This window comes from Lathyrus oleraceus, chromosome 2 (assembly GCF_024323335.1).
Source record: "Lathyrus oleraceus cultivar Zhongwan6 chromosome 2, CAAS_Psat_ZW6_1.0, whole genome shotgun sequence".
In the NCBI taxonomy this organism is placed as follows: Eukaryota; Viridiplantae; Streptophyta; class Magnoliopsida; order Fabales; family Fabaceae; genus Lathyrus; species Lathyrus oleraceus.
Genome location: NC_066580.1, coordinates 41,485,241 through 41,511,219, shown reverse-complemented (window position 1 = coordinate 41,511,219; position 25,979 = coordinate 41,485,241). Strand labels below are relative to the sequence as shown.

The following is a 25,979-nucleotide window of genomic DNA, read 5'->3' as shown; positions in this document are numbered from 1 at the left end:
GCGGCTAGCGAGGGCCTGCGGGTTTTGGATTTCTCGTTGATACCTGCACGATGTTAAGGACTCCAAACCCTATGGAATTCATCTCAGAAACGAAATTATTAAAACATTCGATGCATTGTTCATATATTTATACACAAACATAAACCCGTGGGCAACACCTGATGTTACCTTATACATTCATAATATTCAAATTCAAGGCGTAAAGTAGTAGGAACAAAGGCATACCTGATGAGAGAGATCGATCGAACGGCGCGGCTGGATTGGCAAAGCTCTGTTAGGTTTGCGTGAGGCGGAGGCAAAAGAGCGTGTGAATCAGAGTGAACTCCTCAGAGCTGCCTGAAGGTTGCTGCAGAGTAATTCCCAGGTCTCCTTCTCTCAAGATCTTTCTCCCGTCAATCTCCCAGTGTAACTCCCAGTCTCCCTTTCCTCTACTGAAACTTCAGTATTTATAGACTGATTTTCGTGGGTAGTGGGCTCAAATGAGGTCAGCTCAAGCCCAAAATCTTTCTGATATTTTCTGAAGTGCGCGCCCTTCGCCTAGCGAAGGATCTGCTCGCCTAGCGAGCATGGCAGTACTCTTCGCTAGGCGAAGCATCTGCTCGCCTAGCGAGCATGACAGCTCAGCAGCAGATTCTTGCTTCTTCCAGCCTGGCGATTTGCGCGGTGAATAGGCCCCATCTGGCCCTGTTGGTAGTACCTCAAGTCTTTTCCTTGTGTTGACTGATCGTCTAAATAGAACCCACAAAGTGTCCTGGATGATGTTCGAGCTTCTTGGAGCTAATTCCGATTGACATGATGCAATGTGGTATGAAATGCTAAATGACCTAAAAAATGAATGCATGAATGAGGAGGGCAAATTTTGGGGTGTTACACATGGCATATGATCTGGGGTAAGGGATAAACATTCGTAAAGGTTATCATCGATGTAAGGTTTCTTAAAGTCATCATCTTCCCTTATGAGAGTTGATGGTAACTTGATTGTTTTTATAATTTCTTTTTGTTCTAATTCTCTAACGCATTCATCAATGATATCTAAGGCATAACACGAATCTCCCATCACAGGTGCCATAAGAAATTTCGAAAGTATAAATTCTATTTTCTCGTCACCTACCTCAAATGTCAACTTTCCTTTCTTGACATCTATTATGGCTCCTGCAGTCGATAAGAATGGTCTACCTAGAAGGATTGGTATATCACTGTCCTCCTTGATGTCCATGACAACAAAATCAGTAGGGATAAATAACTGGCCTATCCTAACAGGAACATCTTCTAAAATGCCTATCGGATATTTAACAGATCTATCGGCTAACTGAAGTGACATCTTAGTGGGCTGTAATTCTCCTAAGTTTAACCTCTCACAAACTGCTAAAGGCATTTGGCTCACACTAGCTCCTAAGTCTAGAAAAGCTTTTTCGATGACATGATTACCCAAAAGGCAAGGAATGGAGAAATTTCCAGGATCTTTATATTTCTTTGCTAATTTGTCCTCGGAAATAGCATTACATTCCAAAGGCTTCAGATCGTCAAGTCTACGTTTGTTGGTAAGGATGTCTTTGAGAAACTTTGCATAAGAAGGTATTTGGGTGATGGCTTATGTGAAAGGGATTTCTACATGAAGTTTTTCTATAACTTTAATAAATTTTTGATACTGTTTATTGATCTGGGTTTGTTTGAGTCTTTGCGGATATGGTATAGGTGGTTTATATGGCGGGGGTGGTACGTAAGTTTTATCTTTAGGTTCTTCTCCTTTATCTCGACCTTCCTGGTTTTCAGATTCCTCTGGTTCCTTTACTTCGTCCGGGGGTTTGGTTCATTCCTTAGAAGTTTCGGGTTCACTCAATCTAGGGTTTGGTGGCTCATCATAAGCGTTCCCACTTCGTAGGGTAATGGCATTGGCTTGTCCTCTCGGATTTTGTTGAGGTTGTCCAGGGAATTGTCCTCCAGGTGTAGTCTGAGGGGCTTGGTTTAAAGCTACCTGAGAGATCTGGGTTTCAAGCATCTTGGTATGAGTAACTATTTGCTCAACCTTTGTTCCTAATTGAGTAATCAATTCGTAAACATGAATGTTTTGATTCATGAACTCCTTGTTTTGTTGGGTTTGAGCGGTGATAAAATTTTCCATAATTTTCTCAAGGCTCGGCTTTGGTGGTACAGGTTGCATAGGTTGATTTGATCTAGGGGCTTGATAACTAGGTCTCGGAGGTGCATTATTTTGAATAGGGTTATTGTTTTTATAGGAGAAGTTCGGGTGATTCCTCCATCCAGGGTTATAGGTATTCGAGTATGGGTTCCCTTGGGTGTAGTTCACTTGCTCAGAGTGGGTTTCGTTTAATAGACTGCATTTTGCAGATTGGTGTCCTTTGGTTCCACATATCTCACAATCCGACGAAACTGCGGCTACAGTATTCGGGTTTATGCACATATGCTCGACTTTGAGGGCTAATGCGTCCATTTTTGCTTGCATCATGTCTATAGAGCTTAGTTCATGCACTCCTCCTTGGGCTTCCTTCTTCTCTACTGTCGCTCGTTCGACTCCCCAAGATTGATGGTTTTGAGCCATATCTTCGATGAGGGCACTAGCTTCAGGATAAGGTTTATTCATCAGAGCACCGCCTGCGGCAGCGTCGATGGTCATCTTTGTGTTGTAATGAAGTCCATTATAGAAGGTTTGAATGATTAACCAATTTTCTAAACCATGATGTGGGCATGCTCGTAACAACTCTTTATATCTCTCCCAAGCTTCGAACAACGATTCTCCTTGGTTTTGGGTAAATCTAGTTATATGGTTTCGAAGAACGGCGGTCTTACTCGGGGGAAAATATCTAGCAAGAAAAACTCTTCTAAGGTTATCCCAAGTCGTAATGGAATTGGGTGGAAGGGAATCTAACCATGATAAAGCTTTATCTCTGAGGGAAAAAGGAAATAATCTTAAACGTATTGCCTCAGGAGAAGCTCCATTGGTTTTAAAAGTGTCTGCTAATTGAAGAAATATTTTTAAATGTTGGTTCGGGTTCTCAGTAGCGAGACCCGCGAATTGTCTCTGCTGCACTAGTTGCAACAGGGATGGTTTAAGTTCAAAATTATTAGCTGGGATGGTTGGGTTTACTATACTAGAACTAGGTTCTTCATTAGATGGTTGAGCGAAGTCCTTAAGAGGTCTTTTGTTTTGATCTTCGGCCATAGCTCTCTTAATTCTATGAAAGAATAAACGTGCGCGAGCGTAACGTTCAGGTTCTGCCAGAGGGTATACTAAGCTTAAACTTCCGGTGCTGCGAGTTCTTCGCATTGACCGGCGGGAAATAGCCTAAGTCTAAACGATATAACAACAGGAAAATGAAATTTGATGAAATTGGTCCCCGGCAACGGCGCCAAAAACATGATGCGTGCTTTTCGCAAGTATACGAACGCGTCAGAGTAATATAAAAGATTATCGAACCACAGAGACCAAGTGTCAATCTATCGTTATCTATTGTTATGGTGTTTATCAAAGACAATTAAAATAGGTGTTTTTGGAGTGTGCAATGAAAAGTAAAGTTTGAAATAAAGATTAATTAATAAAGACAGGGTCGAATGTAATTCACGTAATTAATTGATAATCCAAGTACATGCTAGTAGAGCTACTTATGGGCAATGTTTCCAACTTTGAAAAGAACTAATTTAACAGGAAATGTCACTTTCGCGTATTCAGAACCGAGTTGTACTCCCTAATCAAACCCTCTTATTGTCACTTATAAAAAGGCGCACATTGCGTTAGAGTAGTAAACCTATTTTTAAGAAATATAGTATCTTAACTAAGTTGAAAAGTATTATAACTTGGATATCTTAACCAAAAGAGGTTCTTACGAACCACACTCTAAACTTATAAACACGTCCGAAAATAGTTTTAAAATCTCTTTTCTTCTTAATGTTAAAATCTCCTAATGAACTAAACAAAGCGCTTTCGCTGTTTTTGAAATAGTTAAAAACACTTAAGTTTAAAAAGACGTTGGACGACTTTCGATCTTACCCAACGGAATTGAAGTGCGGGAAAACTTAATTTGAAAGTTAAAATAGCCCTTAAGTATTTCTACGAACAATTGTACGGATTACTGGTTCAATTACGATCCTTACATTCTAACCTTATAAATTTAGTTAGACATGGTAAAGTAAAAGTGCATAAAAATAAATAAAAGTAGTGCGAGTGCGGAAAGTAAATAATTTAAAGCGAATGCGAGAAATAAATAAATTTAAAGCGAGTGCGGAAAATAAATAAAGTAAAAGCGAGTGCGGAAAATAAATAAAGTAAAAGCGAGTGCGGGAAATAAATAAAGTAAAGCGAGTGCGGAAAATAAATAAAGTAAAGCGAAAGCGAGGAAATAAATAAAGTAAAAGCGAGTGTGAGGAAATAAATAAAGTAAAGCGAGTGCGAGGAAATAAATAAAGTAAAAGCGAGTGCGGAAAATAAATAAGATAAAGACAAGTAATAAAAACCTGCTCCAATCAGAGGGTTGAATAAATTGCGATGCGGAAATGAAAATGGCGGCAGGATTAACTTCCTTCCAAAGTGCTCCAAACTCGAATACAGACTCTATCACAGACTCGATTACACAATTGTGGTAACACTCCAATGCGAAGCGATTACCACTTTATAAAACTGAATATATGCCTAAGTGAAACAAAGTTGCTTCTGAGTTTGCCTCTGTTCTAAGTTTGGATGATTGTAAAAGTGAATTCGAATTTCTATTTATAAGCAAGTAAAAAGATGGGAATGACTTGGATGCCCTTCAACTTGAAAATGGAGGGAAACTGTTTTCCTCTTGTGGCGCCCGCCACAAGGCCATGGCGCCCGCCACAAGGCCAAAGTGAGGCGCCTTAGTGGATGAAGTGGAGAATGTGGGAGTTGAGGGAAGTTGAGCTTGGACACGTCATGGCTTGGTCTGTGGCGCCCGCCATTGGGTAGGCCATAAGAACAAAATGCTGAATTTTAGGGTTTTTGGCTCTTTTTCGCTCCTTTTCTCGATCGGGGCTCTGATTAAAGTGAAAACCTGAAAACAAAGGAAAACATACCAATAACACAACAAAATGATGATAAAACAACTAGAATGCATGTGAAATCGGAGTCGAAAATACGATAAATTTTAGTGTTATCAGAGCATTTCAGAATGGTCTTAAAGCATGAAACTTCAACGTGTCTCATGCACAAAGGCTAGCATCTTCGTTGGCAGAGGTGGTCACAAAGGAAGAATTATATATAAAGGGCGAGGAAACTAATGTCAAGAAGAACACATGTGATGTTAAAAGAACATGTTCCTAATGCTAAAGGCTCATAACACCCATAAAAGAACAACTATACCTCGCCCATCAGGGAAAAAACGAGGTTTAAGTAAGGTCAAGGGACATCACACAAAATATTTCTACTATCTTAAAAAGGATATATAATGAACTATCCAGGAGGGCCATCTCAAAAAAATTTCAAATGTGGCTCCTCCTAAAGGCCATGCATGTCTAACTCTCACAAGCATGATGATGTTGAAAGCCTCAGGCCTAGAAAGGGAAAAGAGTTGTGCAAAAAAGACGGGACAATATTGTGTCTCACACTCTGAATACTAATGCATGAGGATTTACTAGGGGGAGGAGAGATCGGTTCTGTCCGACGAAGATATGCTCGATAGATACTAACCATAAAGGATCTTCCCACATATTCTAAGGAAGGTAAGACCAAGACACTAGAGGTCGAAATCTCTTCTTTTTTTTAAAAGACACAACATGAGTTCATCCCCACAATGATGACCCCATGGTCATCACTGTAAGGTGTGATGACTGGGAAATTAAAACACTCTTGGTAGATCAAGGAAGCTCTATAGAAATCCTCTATTGGGATGCATTTAAGAGGCCTTGCCTCTACTCGTATGACCTAAAATATTTCAAAGGGTTACTAGTTGGGTTCTCAGGATAACAAGTATAAGTAAAATGTTACCTAACTTTGAAGACCACATTCGGACAAGAGAATATACCAATTAGATCAAAGTCAAAGTAAAACACCCTCAAAGTCGAGATAAAACGTTGGATCCCCAAGATGGATCCTTTTCTACCTTTGAGGTGATCAAATATGCTTGATTCCCATGGAGGAATCCTTGCTTCCATTTTTAGGGGAAAATATTGGATCCTCGTTAAGGAATCCATGTTACCCTTTGAGGAGATAAAATGTTGGACCTTTATGGATTAATCCTTACCGCCATTTTGAGGCGATAAAATGTTGGATCCTCGTGGAGGAATCCTTTCCTCCCTTGGAGGTGACCTTATAGGTAATAAAATGTTGGATTCATATGGAGGAGTCCATACCACCCAATTTCAGTGATAATTTAGTCACATCCACAATCTAAAGGATTTAAGGTCGGCTTGGAAACGTAACTCAAAGCCAACTGATAATTGCAATGACATAATTTTCACATACCTAACTGACTTTTATACAACAAATACATTATATTCCATATAATTCCAAGCCTGCGACATTTGTATATTTAACCTTGGAGAGGAACGCAAGAATGAATGAAACATTTATTCAAGCTAATATTCAACTTTTGAAGGTACATATGGAAAGAAACTCACTTGAAGTAGTAAGAAAAATTTATATGCCATAAATTTCTCTTTCCAACAACAATCTTTTGTTAGTTGTTTGAAGAGTCATTGTTTCATGCTCTTATGTATTCACCTCTAGAAAGTGGGTGTCTCTATTAGACTATTCTTGATTCTTGATGTTATTTTTATAGACTATGCAACTTCAAACACAAGGGGGGAATTGTGTTATTTTGGTTTTGATTTTTTTTGCAAAATATTGATTTTAAGGTGGGTTAGGTTTATGAAATAAGACGAAGCATATAATTACGCATGAAAAATAAATTTTACAAATATAAAAAGAAAAGAGATAGAGATATCACTCTAGGATTTATGTTAGTTCTCCTTTAAACCATTCAGCCTAGTTTATCTCCCAAGAGTTTTTACACCAGATTCAACTTACAACCTTCTTACATCAACCTTTTATACATGTTCAACTTGCAAGCTTTATATCACTTACAATATTATAAGAGAACTAAGCTCTTGAATTACAACTATGACATAATTTGATCAGAACATAATAATTACACAACTCTACTTTAGGGCTTTGGTCTCTCAACACTAAGCCTTTCCATATGTGGGTCGTCTAATTTCCTTTGCTTGAGCTTCCATGGACTCAGATGGGGAACTATCTGCAAGTGAAGTAGTTGTATTATGATCTTACTTGTTCTTGCTTTGAAAAGGTATGTGATTCTATGACTCAAGAGGAAAAACTACACTCTAATTTTACAAATATATGGAAGAATATGTTGCAATGTCAGCAGGGTCTGAAGTTGTGTCAAACAAATTTGGAAGTGGCCAATAAAAAGTATGAGGCTTATGAGGAAGAAAATGGAGAACCTTTTATATGCAAAAAGTCATATTTCTTTTCTTGATAAAGGATAAAGTAGACTTTAAGCAATGATGAAGAAGTATTCATAACACAAAAAAGATGGATAAGGCTCAACTGATGGATGCCGGGAATAAAGTTATGTTCCTTGTCGTGTAGAATTTGAAACAAAATAAAATTTTCAGACGGGGAGAGGCTTCTTCCCTCGGTTAGTCAAAATTATGTTTTAAATACGTGGCATATATCGTACAAAATCATACTTTGAATCTTGACGTGCATTTTAAGACGGATCGCATACATGTTTTCAAAAACTACAAAGATGGAAAAATGATTGAATATAGACCTGGGTGTTTGTACTCAGTCTTCAAAATACTTTTGTTTTGTTTTGGATATTGAAGTGTAATGCTGGATCCTTGCCGCCATTTTTTACTTTTCTCTTCCTAGTTTAACCTTTTCAGCTCTTATGGGAGTTGTGTTGTAATTGGTGTTGTGATTTAATTGCTTTATTCAAAAGTATGACTCTCTTGTGAATTGTATTTGTAAGAACCTTAAAGGTTGCAATCTAAACCTAAAAAAATCTTGGGTGAAGGTTCTTGAGCTAAATCTGTGTAAAAGTTGTGTTTGATTGTTGATGTTTCATGAGATGATCGTGTAAAAACTCAAGTCTGATTTTAGTGGAAATAGCAAGAGAAATTTTTTGGGGATATGAGTAGGTCAAATTGTTATGTCAAACTTGTATAAATCTCTGGTGCACTATATCTAAACTCGTTTCTCCTTAATTTCTTTTAATTATTTTATTTTTGATGTGTATCTCTCTTCATCGCCATCTTTCTTTTATGTAATTCTTATCCTCTAATATAAATGGATTTGAAATTAATTCTTTTTAATTAATCAGAAATTTCTAATAACACAATTCACCCACTCTCACCTGCCCCTTCCCTCTTATGTTCCCTCTTGCGTTTAGAGTCACTTAATTAACATAATTGTCATCAATGTCTTCATAAGTTGAGCTTTACACCAGATTGGATCTCTTAAGATACAAAGTAAGTTTGTGCTTTTTGAAGCATACTTATATTGTATGCCCTAATTTGTGAGAATAGGAACATATCTTGGTGCCTTTACCTCGACCAACTAAGGAAATTCTTGTATCAAAATCTATTGAGTGATTCTTATATAGAGACTTCGCCAAATTAGAAACAATCTTATCTTCTTAAAAGGGTGTAAGATGGTGTCCTCCTTGTTGAATGAGCATGGAGAAAGTTATGTTGATGTTGGGAAGGCGAGTCATTAGCATGATTTGGGATCGAACCAAAGCACATTCTTCATTTAATCCATTGAAAAAATGTTTATTAAGAAATCCTCTTAAAATTCCAACGAGCTTTCATTATTCAATGCAGAAAAAATTGGTATATTAAGATGCATCTCCCAATTCTTGAGGTATTTTTGACTTTTTAGGAAGTGTCATAATAAATCATGTTATATTAAGAAATCCTTTTAAAATTCCAACGAGCTTTCATTATTCAATGCAAAAAAAAATTGGAATTTCTTAATGTACCCTATATGTTACTTACGCACCATGCAAAAATACTTAAATTCCCCCAGGTTCCGGAGATGCATCTCCGGACGCACCCAATACACACACAACATAGGCCATTCCGAATGACACCATAGTAGTTGGGTTTTTTTAAAACCGGAGATGCATCTCTGGAATCTGTTTATAGATGCATTTCTATAACGTATACACAATAGTATCAGAGGCATAAACCAAAAATTTGTAATTTGACAAAATAAAATTAACCTTCATAACATAAAATAAGCATTACATAGATGATTTCAACATAAAATGCAACATTACACTTCAATATCCAGGTGGACGCTTCAACATCTTCATAATATCTTCGACCGATCTTGAAATCGTCACTTCCAACTCAAGCGAAACTTTTGTTTCAAAATGGAAAAATATATTCCACATAGCCCTTACATCTGCATCCGTCTTGAGCTCAAAGTTGATGAACTCAATCTTCCCTCTGTTGTCAATCGATGATGAACAGTACTCGAGTTTCACAATTTTTTTTGTTGTCTATTTAAGGTAGGAGATTATGGAGTTCGTATTTTAGATCTTTGAGAGAGGTGTACTCCTTGAGCTTAAACTTTCGCTTGAGTGTCGCACTCGAGAATCGGACATTTGCGACATACCAGATGATGTTTATTTGTGACATTTGAGATATTTTTAGTTTGTGTGAAATAAAAAACAAGAGCACCTTAATTTATAGAAGTTGTATACAAATATGGACCTCACAAAATCTACCATGCTGACTCCGAAGAAATTTCTCTGGTTAAGTACCCTATTATCTTGTTTCAGAGATACATCTCCGGAACCTCTTCCAAACCTGGCAGAAAACAAAACCTAGATGATGACTTTGTTTGGAAAACAAATAAATGTTTTGGAAAAGATAAAAAAAATGTATTAAAGTATTAAGAAATTGAATATATTACACTTTATTAATATTAAGACACAATTACATACACTTATTTGTCTAGCTAAACAGAAAATTAAAACAAATCGAAACATTTATCGTCTGCTAAATCTATGGGTAGTATCCCCTTTGAATTTTGTGCATTTGACTCTCTTTCAATGTTGCTCAATTTCTCGAACACTTGCATCCTTTCCACAAAATGGTCCGGCCAAGTCTCGACTTTTGTTGTTGAATGAGTTGTCCACTCCGGTGATGTAAGAGGTATACGTCCTCCCAACTTCAAGTAAACATGAACAAAATTCTATGATTTTGAAAGCCACCCAATACACATAATACGATAATTTAGATGTTGAGGTATGGTGGTATGCAATGGGAAAAAGGTCTCCAAAAAAACCGTATCGTGTAAGATCAACATACACTATATCATACACGCATGCTATGAGGTGACCCATTTCGGGGAAGCGCATCCATTTTGCCTCTGGTTCCGGTCCACTAAGGCAAGGAACAAGAGACTCATAAACTGCATCAAAGTTTTCTTTCTATATAATCGTGTGTATGATTCTTTATGAGTCATCAAATCTTTGATAAGTTGATGGAGATCAAGTGTATGATTATCTTCTCCTTTATCGAGTAAAGACGAAACAACTCGATAACCACATTTATCGTCCCCATCAACATTGACGACCCGCTTGATGTATTTTTGCATAAAAAATGACATATGGTCAATGAATGGAATCTTTGGTGGAGGCGGCGAAGGAGGTGATTTGCTAATGCGAGCTCCTTTGAAAACACTTTTTTGAGATTTTGGAGTTGGTGAGTCCGAAAAGACTTTGTCAAAATGTTCAAAATACGAAGGAGACCGCACCGTTGAATTGTCACTTGGTGTAGACTTGAGCTTCTTTGGAGCATATTTTTTTTACAGGTTGAGAGGGTGGTTTCAAGTCGCTGGTTTCCGGATAATCAACCTTCCTCAATTGTTCTTTGACATGGAGTTTCATGTTGTCATCTGATTTCAAAAATCTATCTTGTATCACTTCCCATTTGGTTAAGATAGATATATTCGATTTACCGTCTTTCATGACACCATCATCATCAAACCTAAGCCTCTTCCAGTGAGTGCAAACCTCATCCATTCTTATCGGGTTACCAAACTTCACCTTTTTTGCAATAACACAAGCACATGAGAGACCATATATTTTCACAATTGTGCATCCATACTTTGCGCTGTTGGAACCTACATTATCAGCTCGTTTTACTTCATGAAAATTATAATTCAAACCCGCTCGAGATATGTTGCTGACCAATTGAGAGTAAAGATTGTTGACCTTAAATTTGTGTTCCAAAACTGTGATGGTCCGACCAAATGATGTATGTATATCATTATGCTGGTTCTGAATCATTTGGTTCACGGAGTCCCAATCTCTACATAAATCGCCCTTAATATTTCCCAACCGATTCTTCAATCTAGCATGGGAAGACTTAACTCGGTTAGTTGTTGTATTTCCAAGGTGTCTAACCTGATCGGTCCAGACACAAACAATTGTCTCCTTCACCTAGTCAAGAATTGTGCTTTTAACATATTTCAACAAAACAAGATATTTTGTTGCACACTTTTCTAAAATGCATAACAGAAACGGCATATAATTCTTTAGTCGAAGAATTTACTTTATGATTCCATGCATCCATTAGTTTTTTTCACAACCGCACCTGCCTTCACAATTTTTCCATCTTCAGACTCTATTTGTTCCGTCCCTACCGCGAGTCATCCTACATGAGGCGACACACAATTGGATGACCGACTAACTTCTCACACAAGTCATGGTTCTGTAAACCAGATATGGTATTAAATCTCCATTTATTGTTTGCCAACATATAACCACACAACTTAAAGGGACACTCACATTTTTTTGAACCGGTGTCGCCTCGTTTAAAATTCTGGAGAGGAGGTCAATGTTTCTCGCTTCTTTTGCATGTCATTGTCACAAAAACACATCTTCTATCCAAACCATTATCGGACCTTCTGATAACCACACCGAATCCCAGTTTGGAGGCCTCTGTATGAATCTATTGAAGCATGTGATCACAAAATTCAAACTCTTGTTCATTTTTAAATTGGTTGCCAATATCCACCGCCTTCATAACAACACCATTGATAGTTGAAGACACAACTTGTTCGGGGAAAACATCGGAGTTCACCATATCTAATGAAAATAATTACCACAGAACAGTAAATAAGTGCTAATTCTATAAACAAAGCTGAAAATATGAACACAAACAGATACCGAAAATGCATTTCCGGATGAGTCCATACTCGTTCCGAAAATGTATCTCTGGAATAAATGCACATTTTCAGACAGAAAACAAGCTTGATGTGAGAAATGAGGTTTGAAATAAATGATCTCTACTTGGAATTCCAACTTCTTTTGCTCCCTTTGATGTGAGGAAACACAAGATTTAAGATTTGGAGTGAAAATGTGAATTAAGAATGGAAGGGTTTTTGGTGAGAGTTTTGAGTCAAAAACAAGTATGGTTGTGTGATCATGTAGTTCTGTGTTTTATCAAATTATTTCAGAGATGTATCTTCGAAAATATCTGACATGCAAAGGTGACAACAAATTTAAAAGTTCTGCCCCAAACTTCCGAAGATGCATCTCCGGAATGTCCACTGAGCCGATCAAGTATCATTATATTTGTTAGAAATACTCGAAGATAAATGTGTACGTTGCCCGGTTTGGGTTGAGTTTTTCCAAACCCAAAACCCAATCCATATATGACACTCTGGTTTGGATTAGATAAAATCACCACCTGTTACACCAATGGGCCGGTTTGGGCAAATCCCCTAATTTTTGGATTGGATAATGGATTGTCCAAATAATTTTTATTTTTTTTATTAATATTAAATGACAAAATGACGAGCCATCATATTTTTTTCATAAAAATTACTCAACATTTATATTTTCTTAAAAAAATTAGATAACATATTTTTATTATCATTGAGCATGATAAAACAACAAATGATATCATCAATTAATAAAATTATCATAAAATAGTAACAACAAATTAAAGTTGCATGACATAAAATTGTATTAGTATAAAAATAATTAAAAAGTGACATTTAAAATCAGTTAAAGTCATGATTCACTAAAAATGCAACAACTAATATAATATTCATCAAAATTATAAAAAATTTAATAATAATTGTTTAATTAGTGGGTCAATATATTTTTTGGGTTTGAGTCTGATTTTACCCAAAATCCAATATTTTAATGGATTTTTTAATATTTAAACTCATATCCACCCAATTATCTAACCCCACCCACTTTTTTGGATTTTTTGGGTGGATTTGACCGGATTTTATGGATTGACCCAATCCATGTACACCCTTGTCCGGATTTTAATTTTTCATAGGATATTTTTAGGGGAAAACTTTACCTCGTACCCCTACAATTGTACCCACACCCCTACAAATAAATTTTTTTGACCAAAATACCCTCATATAAATAAGGTATATTTTTCAGAAATGGAAGTTTTTTCCATTTGCGCTTGAAGACTTCCAGAACACACATTTTTGGGATTTTTTGGCATTGTAAACCGGAACACTAAGAGTAAGTCTTCCAGTTCACATATTGTATACCGGAACACTTATCTAAAGTCTTTCGGTTCGCTGCATTTTGGGGGCATTGAATCGGAAGTCTTTTAGAAAGTCTTCCGGTTTGGTTGGCTGTGTACCGAAACTCTTTCTTAAAGACTTCCGGTTTGGATGAACTAAACAGGAACTCTTTTAAGAAGTGTTCCGGTAGTCAACCTTGTTTTTTTCCACACTGGAAGTCTTCTTTGTAGTGTTCTGGTGCGTTTTCTAATTATTTTTTTTAAAATTTTTTTAATTTTTAATTATTTTGTTATAATATTTTTTTGTAGTGGTTTGAAGACGAGGTGCAGATGGTAGGATTCCAAACCGCACTTTAGGCCGGGGCGCATCTTCATCTGCAGCAGAGTCGGCTGGATATCCAAGAGGGTCGTACGATACGTCTCTTTTGGTGAAGTACGAGCATCATGTTGCTCGCCATTTATGGTTTGGTGAGGTAAATAAACGAGATATATTTGAAAATGAATAATAGTTGAATATTTTATATTGTGTTTTCTAATATGTGTTTTAATTGTTTTTAGGAAAGAGGTCCAAAGAAAGAGTTAAAGGTTGCTGGACATGGACTGAAGCTGACATCTAGAGTTCCACTGGCTCTTCCGCAACAGGTGGAGAGTTGGGTATCTAGATCTGGTTTATCTTCACTTTAGAGAACTAGTCTGAACAAGATAGACACAAATCTTCTCTCTGCATTTGTGGAAAGATGACATCTAGAGACATCTTCATTTCACATGCCGTTTGGTGAAATGAGCATTACTTTGGATGACGTCTCATGTCTGCTTCACTTGCCCATCAGGGGTGTCTTATGGAGTCCTCAGGATGTCATGGAAGAGGTAGCTGTTGAACTTGCTGTTGACTACTTAGGAGTGTCACATGGTGAGGTACAATCACATGTTCGTAGCTGTAGGGGTTCGTATTATAAGTTAGAGTGGTTATACGATTTATTCGTACAACATAGAGCTGCTTCCAGCTGGGCATATGCGACCAGAGCATATCTGTTGATGTTGGGGGGTTCCATCATTTTTGTCGATAAGACCTTTACACTTGTCGAGGCACGATACCTCCTACTGCTTACGGACTTAGATAGATGTTCGGGATATAGTTAGAGAGCAGCTGCACTAGTTACCCTATACAGATATCTTGGAGTTGCGTCCATGTTCAGTTGCAAACAACTCGGTGGATATCCTACTCTCCTACAGGTATATAATTTAATTTTGTTTATTAAGTGTTGGATTAATTTTATAAAGTATGTTAACTTAATTTATTTTATTTATTATGTTTTTATTTTGTAACAGTGCTGGATTCACGAGTACTTTCCAACTGTTAGAAAAAAAGGGGAGAATTGGAAACCAACTGATAATTATGGTCTTCCTCGAGCGATGAGATGGTCCTATAGGCAAGGAGTCCTGAAGGTTGATGATTTACAACCTATTTTGGACGAGATGACACCTGCCGACGTCATATGGCGTCCATTTGAGGATCATAGAGCATGGCGTCAGTTTAATGAGTTATGTCTCTACAGGGGGTGTTTGAAGTGGGGTGACACAGTTGTTCCATACTTGTCTGGCAGATGTTTACGTCAGTTCGGGTACAAGAAGTATGTTCCACCCCCACCTCTTGATTGTATGATGGCGACTGATATTGATATTGATTGGATTGGTTATCATCAGAGCGTTACCACTGTGATCTGTCCAACTACCCTGGCCACCACTCCATCTGATGTAGAAGATGGTTATCTGGAGTGGTATTATTGTGTTTCGCATCCATGGTTGGTCCCTCCCCATCGTGACGATCCAAGATAGGTACCAGTTCCTGTTTATGACGTCGGACCATTTGATCCTGATTGGGCTCGTGTATCTACATTGATTCAAAGTTATTTGAGACAGGTTAATATCGAAGAGGAAGATCCATAGTTTGCTGATTTATTTGAAGCTTTGCATATTTCTCGTTCACATTGATTTATGTATTAAGTTTTAGAACTGAATATAATAGACATAATATCAAATTCATGTTTTGATTACATATTCATGTTGAGTACATATTCATGCTAATATAGGCCTAAGTAATTGCCAATGTTGTAGACGTCCTGCAAATCCTAACATCCAAGATGTTGCTGTATGAGAACGAACTTCTTCCAATCTAATGTGACAGGTGGCAACGGAAACCCCTCTTTCATATTAACCTGATAAAGTGAAATAATTAAAATATTAAGTCATATAAAATATTAAGTGAAATAATTTAAATATTAAGTCATATAAAATAACTTGTCATACAAAATACGTACTTGAACCCAATGATTTTGGTTAACAAAACCAATGCAATAAATAGAGACATTTGGTGAATGTGAACTTGTCATAGGAAAGAAAGTCATGCACGAATTACCTAAACAGACAAGTACAACGTTATAACGATTCGCTATCAAGTAACCCATATCTGGTAGAGTCAACCATTTTTCAGGTGGCTGTGAACCAAAGGATTCTATCATCAAAGATTCTCCCACTTCTGAAAAACCGATTAGAAAATAACTTGTCATACAAAGTTGACCTATCCTTGTCTACTATTTCCAACCCCAACTCTCTGCAAACCATTGGCCAACCATCCTCACCATATTCATGCAATGATGCAATGACTCTAAATCCACAATTACCATCTGATTCAACATTAACTACATCTTCAATGTATGACCTAATATGATTAGGAAATTGAAGAGTGAATTGTGGTTGCTTCTTTGATAATTTTAACTTCTTCGAAGTCTGTGATGGTTGAGATTGCATTTGTGAAGATTGAGATGCCTTATCAACATACTCATGATACGAAGGGTCCCTATAAACATCATATTTTGCTAGTTTTTTTCCCTTTCTTCTTCACTCCTCCTTTGGTTTTTAGTTTCTCGGGCGGTGGACACAATGGAGTCATTGTTGGGTATGCTAGTTCACATACCCTACTCTTTAATGCCATTTTCCTAATAACATCTAATGACCTAAATCGTTTCCATAATTCATCCATTGCACAAGTCATATCCACCTCTGATCCATCATCTGCACCTACCTCTAACTCAACTTCCATAGTTAGTTTCCTCCAATGAACGTGAACAACATCTATGGGTATCGGTATATGTCATACCCCAAAATTTACCCATCATTTTTCCTAAAAAAATAAAAAATAAAAAATAAAAAATAAAAAATAATTATTTAATTAATTAATTAATTAATTAATTAAATAATTAAAATAAATAAATAAATAAAATATAACAAATTATTTTGGACTTGGGTCTCCCTCATTCCAAGCCCATTACCCACAAAATTAGTCTATAAATACTGAAGTTTCAGTAGAGGAAGGACGGGGAGTTAGACTTAGAGTTTACACTGGGAGATTCACTGGAGAAAGAAGGAAGAGAAGCAAAACACTCTGAGGTTTCCTTGGAACAAAACCTTGAGGCAAAAGAAAGAGAGAGAACAGAGAAGGACAGATAGAAACTTTGGCATAGGAACCCTGCCAACCCGGAGAATTCAGAATAAAGAAACCCTGAAGGCAGCTCATCCGCCACGAAGCCATCGCCGCCCAATTCCCGCCGCCTAACTCATTCCGATACCACAAGTGGTCAATCCCTTCAACCTTGAATTGGCAAACAGGTTTGCGTATCTCTATTGTTTATACTTTCAATTGGCCATATCTACATATATAATGCATCATGATTAAATGTTGATATATAATTTGCTTTCGTATGGGAATTTAAATATGCCTGAATACCCTGAATGTTTGACCGTGTTATTCCTGTGATAAAATGCCATAAAATTCAAAGTTCCTAACGTGGGGCTGCTTTCAAATTCAAAATCCGTGGCCTATTCTGTTTTTTTTATGTTTTATCATGGCCATGCATTATTCATCCTATCCTATTTATTGTTGTGATATTTCTCCGGTGTAATCTTCGATTGCACCCTGATTTGGTATTCTGACATGTTTTTTTTTTGAGTTTCGTAAAGGTTCACATATCCCAGGAAAAGGTTATTGGCTAGGTATTCCACTTTATTTGTGGGATACCCTTGTGGAGTTTCACCCTAAATTAATTTTTAATGTATTAATTTCTAATGTATTAATTTTTTTTAATATATTATTTTTAATAATTTTAATGTGGGAGAATTCCTCCTAATCACCTAATTAATTGTAAAACTTTGCCTTTGAATAAGTGATCTTGGACCTCTCTTTGTTGCCTTACGATTACGATATTACGGTCATGTCCCGCGAATGTGGGGATACCCTTAGCAAAGACCCTTCGGTTAAATCATCATAAAATAAATTATAGTCCCTCGGATGTTGCCTTCGAATATACAACTTTGTCCCTCGATGACCCTCCGATGTTGCCTACGATTAAATGATGATAGTCCCTTCGAATGCTAAGGTATCCTCATAACTGTTGCCTTCAATGACCAATCGATGACCCTACGATGACCCTTTTTACATCCAAAGGATAAAACTACTTATTTCTCAATAATAAGGACAGTTTTACCCTCATAAGGATAGGAAATGCCCGTAAAGACCTTGGGTCGGTATAACTCTTAATTGCTGGCTCACAACTTAAAACACTTTTTCGCACCTCACACCTTTCAAAATACCTTTAGAAAATCACCACTTGGTATACATTCATACTAGAATCATTACCGAGTTATATTTTTCTAAACAATTTTCAAAACTAAACGAGATAACCACTTTGTATACATTCATACAAGAATCATTACAAAGTTAAATTCTCTTTTCAAAACAATTTTTCTAAACAATTCACAAACACTTTTTTTTTAAAAATGATGTAAGTGATCGAGCAATTAAGAGCCCATGGATAACCATGGATACAAAGGGTGCTAACACCTTCCCTTTGTATAATGTACCTCCCGAACCCAAAATTTAAATTAAGGTCTTTCCTGTTCTTTTCCACCTTTCCTTATTGGATAAAAGAAAAGTCGGTGGCGACTCTTGCTAACCGCGACATTGCGATTAAAACCACAAAAAGTCCAGTTCACCGTATGACAGTATACCACCTAGTGCGTATCTTCCTAACTCACAAGTAGGGGTGTACAAAAAAACCAGTTATCCATAACCAAATTGGTATCCAAATTGATCCACTTTAAAAAAACCAAACCAAATGCTAAAATAAAAATTTGGGTATCCATTTTGTTATCCAAATATAAACCGTTACCCATTATAAAAATTTGGTTTTGTTATTGGTATCCAAATTTTACTATGCATTAAATTTTTATATTTGTATGTTTTCATGTTTTATCACATTATAAATCAATTTTATATTTTAATTTTTTTTAAATTTTATAAAAAAAATATTTTAAAATAAAAATCAGATTTTTTTCTTTTCACCAAAAAGATTATATTTGGATTTTTTTTTCGAAAAAATTATGTTTGATACTTTTTTTCAAATAAAATTATTATTTTTTTCTAAATAAAAAAGATATTTTTTATCAAAAATATTTTGTATTTTTTTCAGTAAGAAAATGTTTTTTAAAAAATAGTTTTTTTTAAATTTTTTTTCATTTTCAGAATATAATTTTATTATTTTCAATTTATATATATATATATATATATATATATATATATATATATATATATATATATATATATATATATATATTTTTTTTCTGAATATTTGTTATTTTTTTTCTAAAAAAAATTGTTTTTTTTTTATGTTTTTAAAATTTTAAAAGAAGAAATATTTTAAAACCTCATAAATTTTGTTTATGAACAATTATGAGAGATTTTAGAAGTTTGAACAATTTTTTTGATGAATTATTTATTTTATGAACAATTATGATTTATAGAGATATGATTCATAATTATTTTATTTTATGACCGTTTTTATGTAACAAATCATATTTTGGGATTGTTTTTAATCGAGATATTATTTGTGGTGATTATAAAAGTCAAATTTAAAGTAATTTTTTAAAATAAATATTTTTTATATAAAATAATTTTATAATTAGTGAAAATAAAAAAGTTAGTTAAAAGAAAATAAAATTATTTTTGATACAAAATTAATTTTTTAAAATATAGTTTTAAAAACTATTTTTTTTATAAAATTGGTTTTGAAATTGATTGTTTTAAGAAAATAAGAAATTGGTTTTAAAGAAATTGATTTAAAACTGTTTTTTTTAGACTATTTTTTTTTTGAAAAACCGGTTTAAAACCGAACCGATCCACTTATAAACCGATTTCTAATAAATAAATTGGTTTTATGAAAATGGTTTTAAGAACCAAACCGAACCATATATATGGTTCAATTTGGATTGGTTCATGATCCATGCACACCCCTAATTGTCAGCTACAACACAGACAACAAAGATTTGGTCTACTACAACACAAACACAACAAAAAACCAAGATTCGGACTGCTAAGTGTACAACACATGCACAAACAATGAGGAAGTAATCGACTGCTACCACAAAGATTTGGTCCTATCTTTCACAAGAGTGAATGTTCCATTCCCTTGTGATTGCATCAATGATGAATTTCTTGGTCACACATTCCAATACCATGTTGGAACAGGAGACACCTATTTGTCTGTTGCTAATGAGGCTTATTCCAATTTGATAACTCCTGAGTGGTTGCATAGCTTCAATAGCTATCCATCAAATAAAATTCCTGATACCGGAACTCTTAATGTTACTGTTAATTGTTCTGGTGGGAATAGTGATGTTTCTAAGGATTATGGTTTGTTTATTACTTATCCTCTTAGAATTGAGGATTCTTTGGAATTGATTTCGAATAAGACTAAAGTTGATGCTGAGTTGCTGCAGAAGTATAACCCTGGTGTGAATTAGTCAAGGGACTGGTTTGGTTTATATTCCTAGGAAAGGTACGTTCTTATTTTGCTTCTATATATGTTTTAGTCTTCTCGTATCAATTCACGATGTTCTTGTACATACTGTAAAATTGGTTTTCATTTATGCATTAAACTGATTAAAGGGTAATTGGTATTTATTACTTTACTTCTGATTTGTGATATTGTCGATAGAATCGGGATTTTAGAAATGGACAAAACTTAAGCCCGTCTTCTTCCGTGTCTGATACTTGTACGACACATCTGTCTGTCGTAAAAGTTAGAGAAGTGTCTCTAAATAAATGATTTTTTTATTTGCTTTGATCCTCTTTAAATTGATGTCAAACATCTGTGTGACACTCATACGACACGTGTCTGACAAGAGTTTCAAAAAGAATTTTTTGTCTTTGCCTTTCTTCAACTTTTTCAAACAAGTGTAATTTTGAAACATTATCTTACATGTTTTTTTCTCTTCAATTTCCAGACACAAATGGTAATTATTTGGATGGCCTTGTTTTCGTTTTTGTTTGCAGCACTGGAGGTTAGTTTAAAGTTTCAATCTTCTAAATACACACAACAAGTTGTTTCATTAATGATTATTATACTTGAATTCGACTTAGTCAGGTCTATCAGCAGTGGCGGAACTGAGGGGGGACGTGGGAAGGCCACGGCCACCCCTCAACTTTTTTTTTTAATTCATATATATTAAATTACTAAAACATCCTTATTTTAAATTAAAATTAATTATTATTTTTTCTTTTTCATTCAAAGTTAGGTTAAAATACAGATAAGGTAAAAAGCTCCTACCTTTCCTTTCTTTCTCATATGGGTTTGCTACCGGCACCGGAATCGGAACAGATTAAAGTGATCGGCATCTAACAAGTAAAAAACTTTATTCATTCTTCTTTTAAAAAAAGTAACAAATTAAAGTGATTGCTTGATTTGTGTTTTTGAGATTTTTAGGGTTCTTCTTTCTTGATGTGTTAAAATAATCTATATGAGGTTTATTAAGCCAATTCATAATACTGTAATTAACAAATATAGTTATACACTATAATAAGGTTTATTCAATCATTGTTGTTGCTAATTTCTAATAGTGAAGTTACCGGTATTTGAAAACGGATTAAAGTTGATTAATTAAGTTTATTAATTTTTTTCTCTTTTAATTTTTATGTTCTCTAAATTGATTTTTTGATCTGATATGATATTATAGGAAGAGTAAAGATGAATAATAGGAAAATTGATTTTTTTTCAAAAGGAAAGCATGTGAAATTGAAAGAGAAGAGAGAGATGAAGAAATTATAATCCCGACATCCGAATCTGAAACAATTCTTGAGAATCCAACAATTGAAGAGCATCATGGTTTTGAAAATTCTTTGGAACGCGATCCTGGAAAGCGTCCTCCGATTTGGCAATATCCACCAAATCAAGTGGATGCAATATGAAGAGCTTATCTAAAATGGGCTCCATATCAAATTCATTTAGAAAACTATCCTTTGTCCGATAACGAGGATCATCCGAGAAGGTTTCAACATACTTGGTTTAGCATATTTTCATAATGGTTAGAATATTCACCATCTGAAGATGCCGCATATTCCTTACCATGTTACCTTTTTAGCAAAAAAATAAGTGGACGTCCCAGATCACTTGTCTTTATTTCTATGGGTTTTAGAAATTGGAAGAAAGTTAGGAACGGAAAACATTGTTCCTTTCTTAAACACATAGGGAATGATCCTTGCTCACCACACAACAATGCAATGAAAGCTTGTCAAGACTTGTTGAATCAAGATGGTCATATTAGAAATTTTATTCAAGTGCAAAGTTCAAGTCAAAGAATGAATAATCGATTACGACTCAAGACTTCAATTGACATTGTTCGTTGGTTAACACTACAAGCTTGTGCTTTTAGGGGTCACGACGAAAGTAGCAAATCAAGAAATCAAGGTAACTTTCTTGAGTTATTGAAACTTTTAGCATCCTACAATGATGAAGTTGCAAAAGTTGTGTTGGAAAATGCTCCACAAAATTGCAAGTATACTTCACATCAAATTCAAAAAGAGCTCTTGCAAATTCTTTCTAGTAGGGTGAAAAAGAGTATTCGTGAGGAAATTGGTGATTCCAAATTCTGTATCATTGTTGAGGAAGCTCATGATGAGTCAAAAAAGGAACAAATGGCTCTTGTACTAAGATTTGTTGATAAAGTTGGTTTAATACAAGAGAGATTTTCTGATGTGGCACATGTTAAAGACACCACATCTTTAACTCTTAAGGAAGCAATATGTGATATACTTTCTCGACATAACCTTGATGTTTCTAACATTCGTGGCCAAGGGTATGATGGTGCTAGCAATATTAGAGGAGAATGGAATGGTTTACAAGCCCTCTTTATGAAGGATTGTCCTTATGCATACTATGTTCATTGTTTTGCTCATCGATTGCAACTTGCATTAGTTACATCATCAAGAGAAGTCAAACCTGTTCATAAATTTTTTTAGAAGCTGATCTTTGTTGTGAATGTTGTTTGTTCTTCTACAAAGCGTCATGATGAGTTACAAGCTGCCAAATTAGAAGAAATTGCTTATTTGTTAGAGATTGATGAGATTGTAACTGGTAAAGGTGCAAATCAAGTTGGTACATTGAAACGAGCTGGAGATACTCGTTGGGGATCACATTACGATTCAATTTCTAACTTGAAAAACATGTATGAAGCAACTTGTTTAGTTTTAAATTTTTTTGCAAAAGATAGAGGGAGTTATGCTACACGTGGGGATGCAGATAGTTGTTACAACTACTTGAAGGCATTTGATTTTATATTTATTTTGCACTTGATGAAAGAAATCATGGGAATACTAGATATGCTTTGTCAAGCCTTACAAAAAAATCAAGATATAGTTAATGCTATGAACTTGGTTCGTTCAACAAAACATCTTATTCAAGGTTTGAGAGAAAATGGTTGGGATATATTGTTTACTAAAGTGGTATATTTTTGTGAAAAGCATGGTATTGAGATTCCTGATCTTAATGATGTTCATTCAACAACAAGATTTGGACGCTCCCGTCTTGAAGAGAATCAAGTCACAATTCAACATTACTTTAAAGTTGAAATCTTTTTCACTACCATTGATAAACAGTTACAAGAGTTGAATAGCAGATTCAGTGAGCAGGCAATGGATTTGTTAACTATTTCTTGTTCTTTATCTCCTAAGGATGGATATAAAGCTTTTAGCATTGATACTATTTGTTCTTTAGTTGAAAAATATTATCCTATGGATTTTAGTGATCAAGAGAAGAATAATTTGCAATTTCAACTCCAAAATTTTCTATTTGTTGCTCGTCAAGCATCAAACTTGAATAATTTATCAACTATTCAAGAACTATGTTCATGTTTGGTTGCATCTGGATAGGCTGAAACTTACTTCTTGATTGATAGACTACTTCGTCTTATCATGACTCTTCCCGTTTCTACGGCCACAACTGAGAGGTCTTTTTCAGCAATGAAAATTATTAAGACTAAGTTGAGAAACAAGATGGATGATGGTTTTCTTGGAGATAGCATGACAGTATATATTGAAAGGGAGATTAGTGCAAGCATTAGTTCGGAGTCAATTATTGACGATTTCAAGTCACTCGGAACGCGTACAACATTACGTTAAGGTAGTTTTAAGTCATGTAATTTAAATTTTTAGTAATTAACTTTGTATTTATTTTAACTTTAATGTTTTATTTAAAATACTATTTACATTTTATTTATAATCTTTATTTTACGTTAGCGGTCATCCCAAATTTTTTTATCTAGCTCCGCCACTATTGAACGGTGAGGTTAGTAATCAGTTTTTGTAGTTTTAAGTTTTGATATGTTGGATATGATAATGCTGTAATGATAAAGCTGAAGTTCTAGCTTATTACACAGAAAGCTGCAATAAAAAAGATGGACATGAAAGCTTCAAAAGAATTTCTTGCTGAGCTTCAGGTGTTGGCACATGTTCATCACTTGAACTTGGTAATCTCTTATGCAAACAATTTGATTTGATTTTATGTTTTGTTTAGAAACCGTTCATACACAAGCACTTATATATATGATTGACAATTGGTGATCGTAGATAGATACGGTTGATTGGATATTGCATTGAAGGATCGCTTTTCCTTGTGTACGAATACATTGAAAATGGAAACTTGAGTCAACATCTTCGCAGTTCAGGTAATATAAGCACAAGCAATGATGCATTAATTAATGTGATTATCTAATAGAATGATCAAGTGAAAATGTTTTCAGATGGAGAACCTTTGTCATGGACGGCGAGGGCTAAAATTGCTCTGGATTCAGCAAGAGGTCTTGAATACATTCACGAACATACCGTGCCTACTTATATTCATCGTGATATAAAGTCCGAAAATATTTTGTTAGACAAAAACTTTTGTGCTAAGGTACAATCTGTTTCAATAAATTTCTCTAGCTTTTAGTATTTTTCTTTATGTAAAATTCTGAAGAGGCCCTTTATTATTTTATTTATCAAGTTGCAGATTTTGGTTTAACCAAGTTGATTGAAGCTGGAAGGTCATCAGTTCCTACTACTACTATGGCAGGCACATTTGGTTACATGCCACCAACGTATGATTAAAACTATGTTTACCTCTTTTATGATAATTTAAATTTGTAGATAACTCACAATTCTTACGCAATTAGTACATAGGTGATCGTTGAATTAAGATCTGAAGGTCAATATTTCATGCTTGGTATTTTAGAGTAAGATTTCATCAAAACCTACCTCCATTTTGCATCGTTTGATCTCGATCCAACGATCATCAATATGTTGACTTCAAAAATGCGTGAAATTTAAACCACTTCACTTTTCATTAACACAAATTTATTGACACCATTCTCTTATATTGTATAATTGCATATGATCGTGTTTCATCCAAAATAGATGTATATGCTTTCGGAGTTGTTCCTTATGAACTAATTTCTGCTAAGGAGCTGTGATAATGGGAGGTGAATCTGGTTCTGATTTCAAAGGTTTGGTAGTTTTGGTAATTCTCGACTTAAATATGTATAATATTTTCAAATGGAAGCCTCAAGTTTTAATTTGAGTTATATTGTTTGATTATTTTTGGTGACATGTGTGACAGTTTGATGAAGTTTTTGATCAACCAAATCCTATAGAAGGTTTTAAAAAACTGGTGGATCCTAGGCTTGAGGATAACTATTCAATTGATTCAGTTTTAAAGGTATGGATTACTATAACATAAAATATTGAATTTCTTTTGGTGATTATGATTTGAATAAGATTGAGGAATTGTTACTTGTAGATGGTACAACTTTCAAAAGCATGCACAGAGAGGGGTCCACATCAACGTCCAAATATGAGATATGTTGTTGTTGCCCTTACTACATTAACTTCAACAACTGAGGAATGGGATATCACTTCTACATACAAAAATCAAATGTTGTAAATTTTATGTCAGGAAGATAAATAGAGTAGGAACTAATGGATACAAATGTTAACAATGATTGTTAAAACTGGTGCATCATTTGACAGAAGACACAGGCTGTTGGAACAATTGTTGTTCTTATCATAAAAAAGAAAAAGAAAATTATGTTTTTGTAACTGGAAGTAG

The 25,979-nt window shown here is 34.9% G+C and overlaps 1 protein-coding gene, 1 non-coding gene and 1 pseudogene across 2 annotated transcripts; 2 read left to right on the top strand and 1 right to left on the bottom strand.

The window, feature by feature from the left end:
• The first annotated feature begins 2,690 nt into the window (after positions 1–2,690).
• LOC127125053 (small nucleolar RNA R71) lies at positions 2,691–2,797 on the top strand. The gene has a single exon (XR_007804518.1). It is a non-coding gene; the product is annotated as a small nucleolar RNA R71 (small nucleolar RNA).
• Positions 2,798–10,775: 7,978 nt separating this feature from the next.
• LOC127121837 (uncharacterized) lies at positions 10,776–11,586 on the bottom strand. Its single transcript, XM_051052273.1, has 2 exons — positions 11,566–11,586; positions 10,776–11,453 (listed from the first exon to the last, which is right to left on the bottom strand). The coding sequence occupies exons 1-2, from the start codon at positions 11,584–11,586 to the stop codon at positions 10,776–10,778; spliced, it is 699 nt and encodes a 232-aa protein (XP_050908230.1).
• Positions 11,587–12,187: 601 nt separating this feature from the next.
• LOC127121836 (lysM domain receptor-like kinase 3) lies at positions 12,188–25,834 on the top strand (annotated as a pseudogene).
• The last annotated feature ends 145 nt before the right edge of the window (positions 25,835–25,979 follow it).

Excerpts from the sequence above, each read along its gene's own strand:
- LOC127121837 (XM_051052273.1), bottom strand. The coding sequence starts at position 11,586 with ATGGATGCATGGAATCATAAA. Across the intron at positions 11,454-11,565 it reads TGGATGCATGGAATCATAAA|GTGAAGGAGACAATTGTTTG; the intron begins GTAAATTCTTCG and ends ATTCTTGACTAG.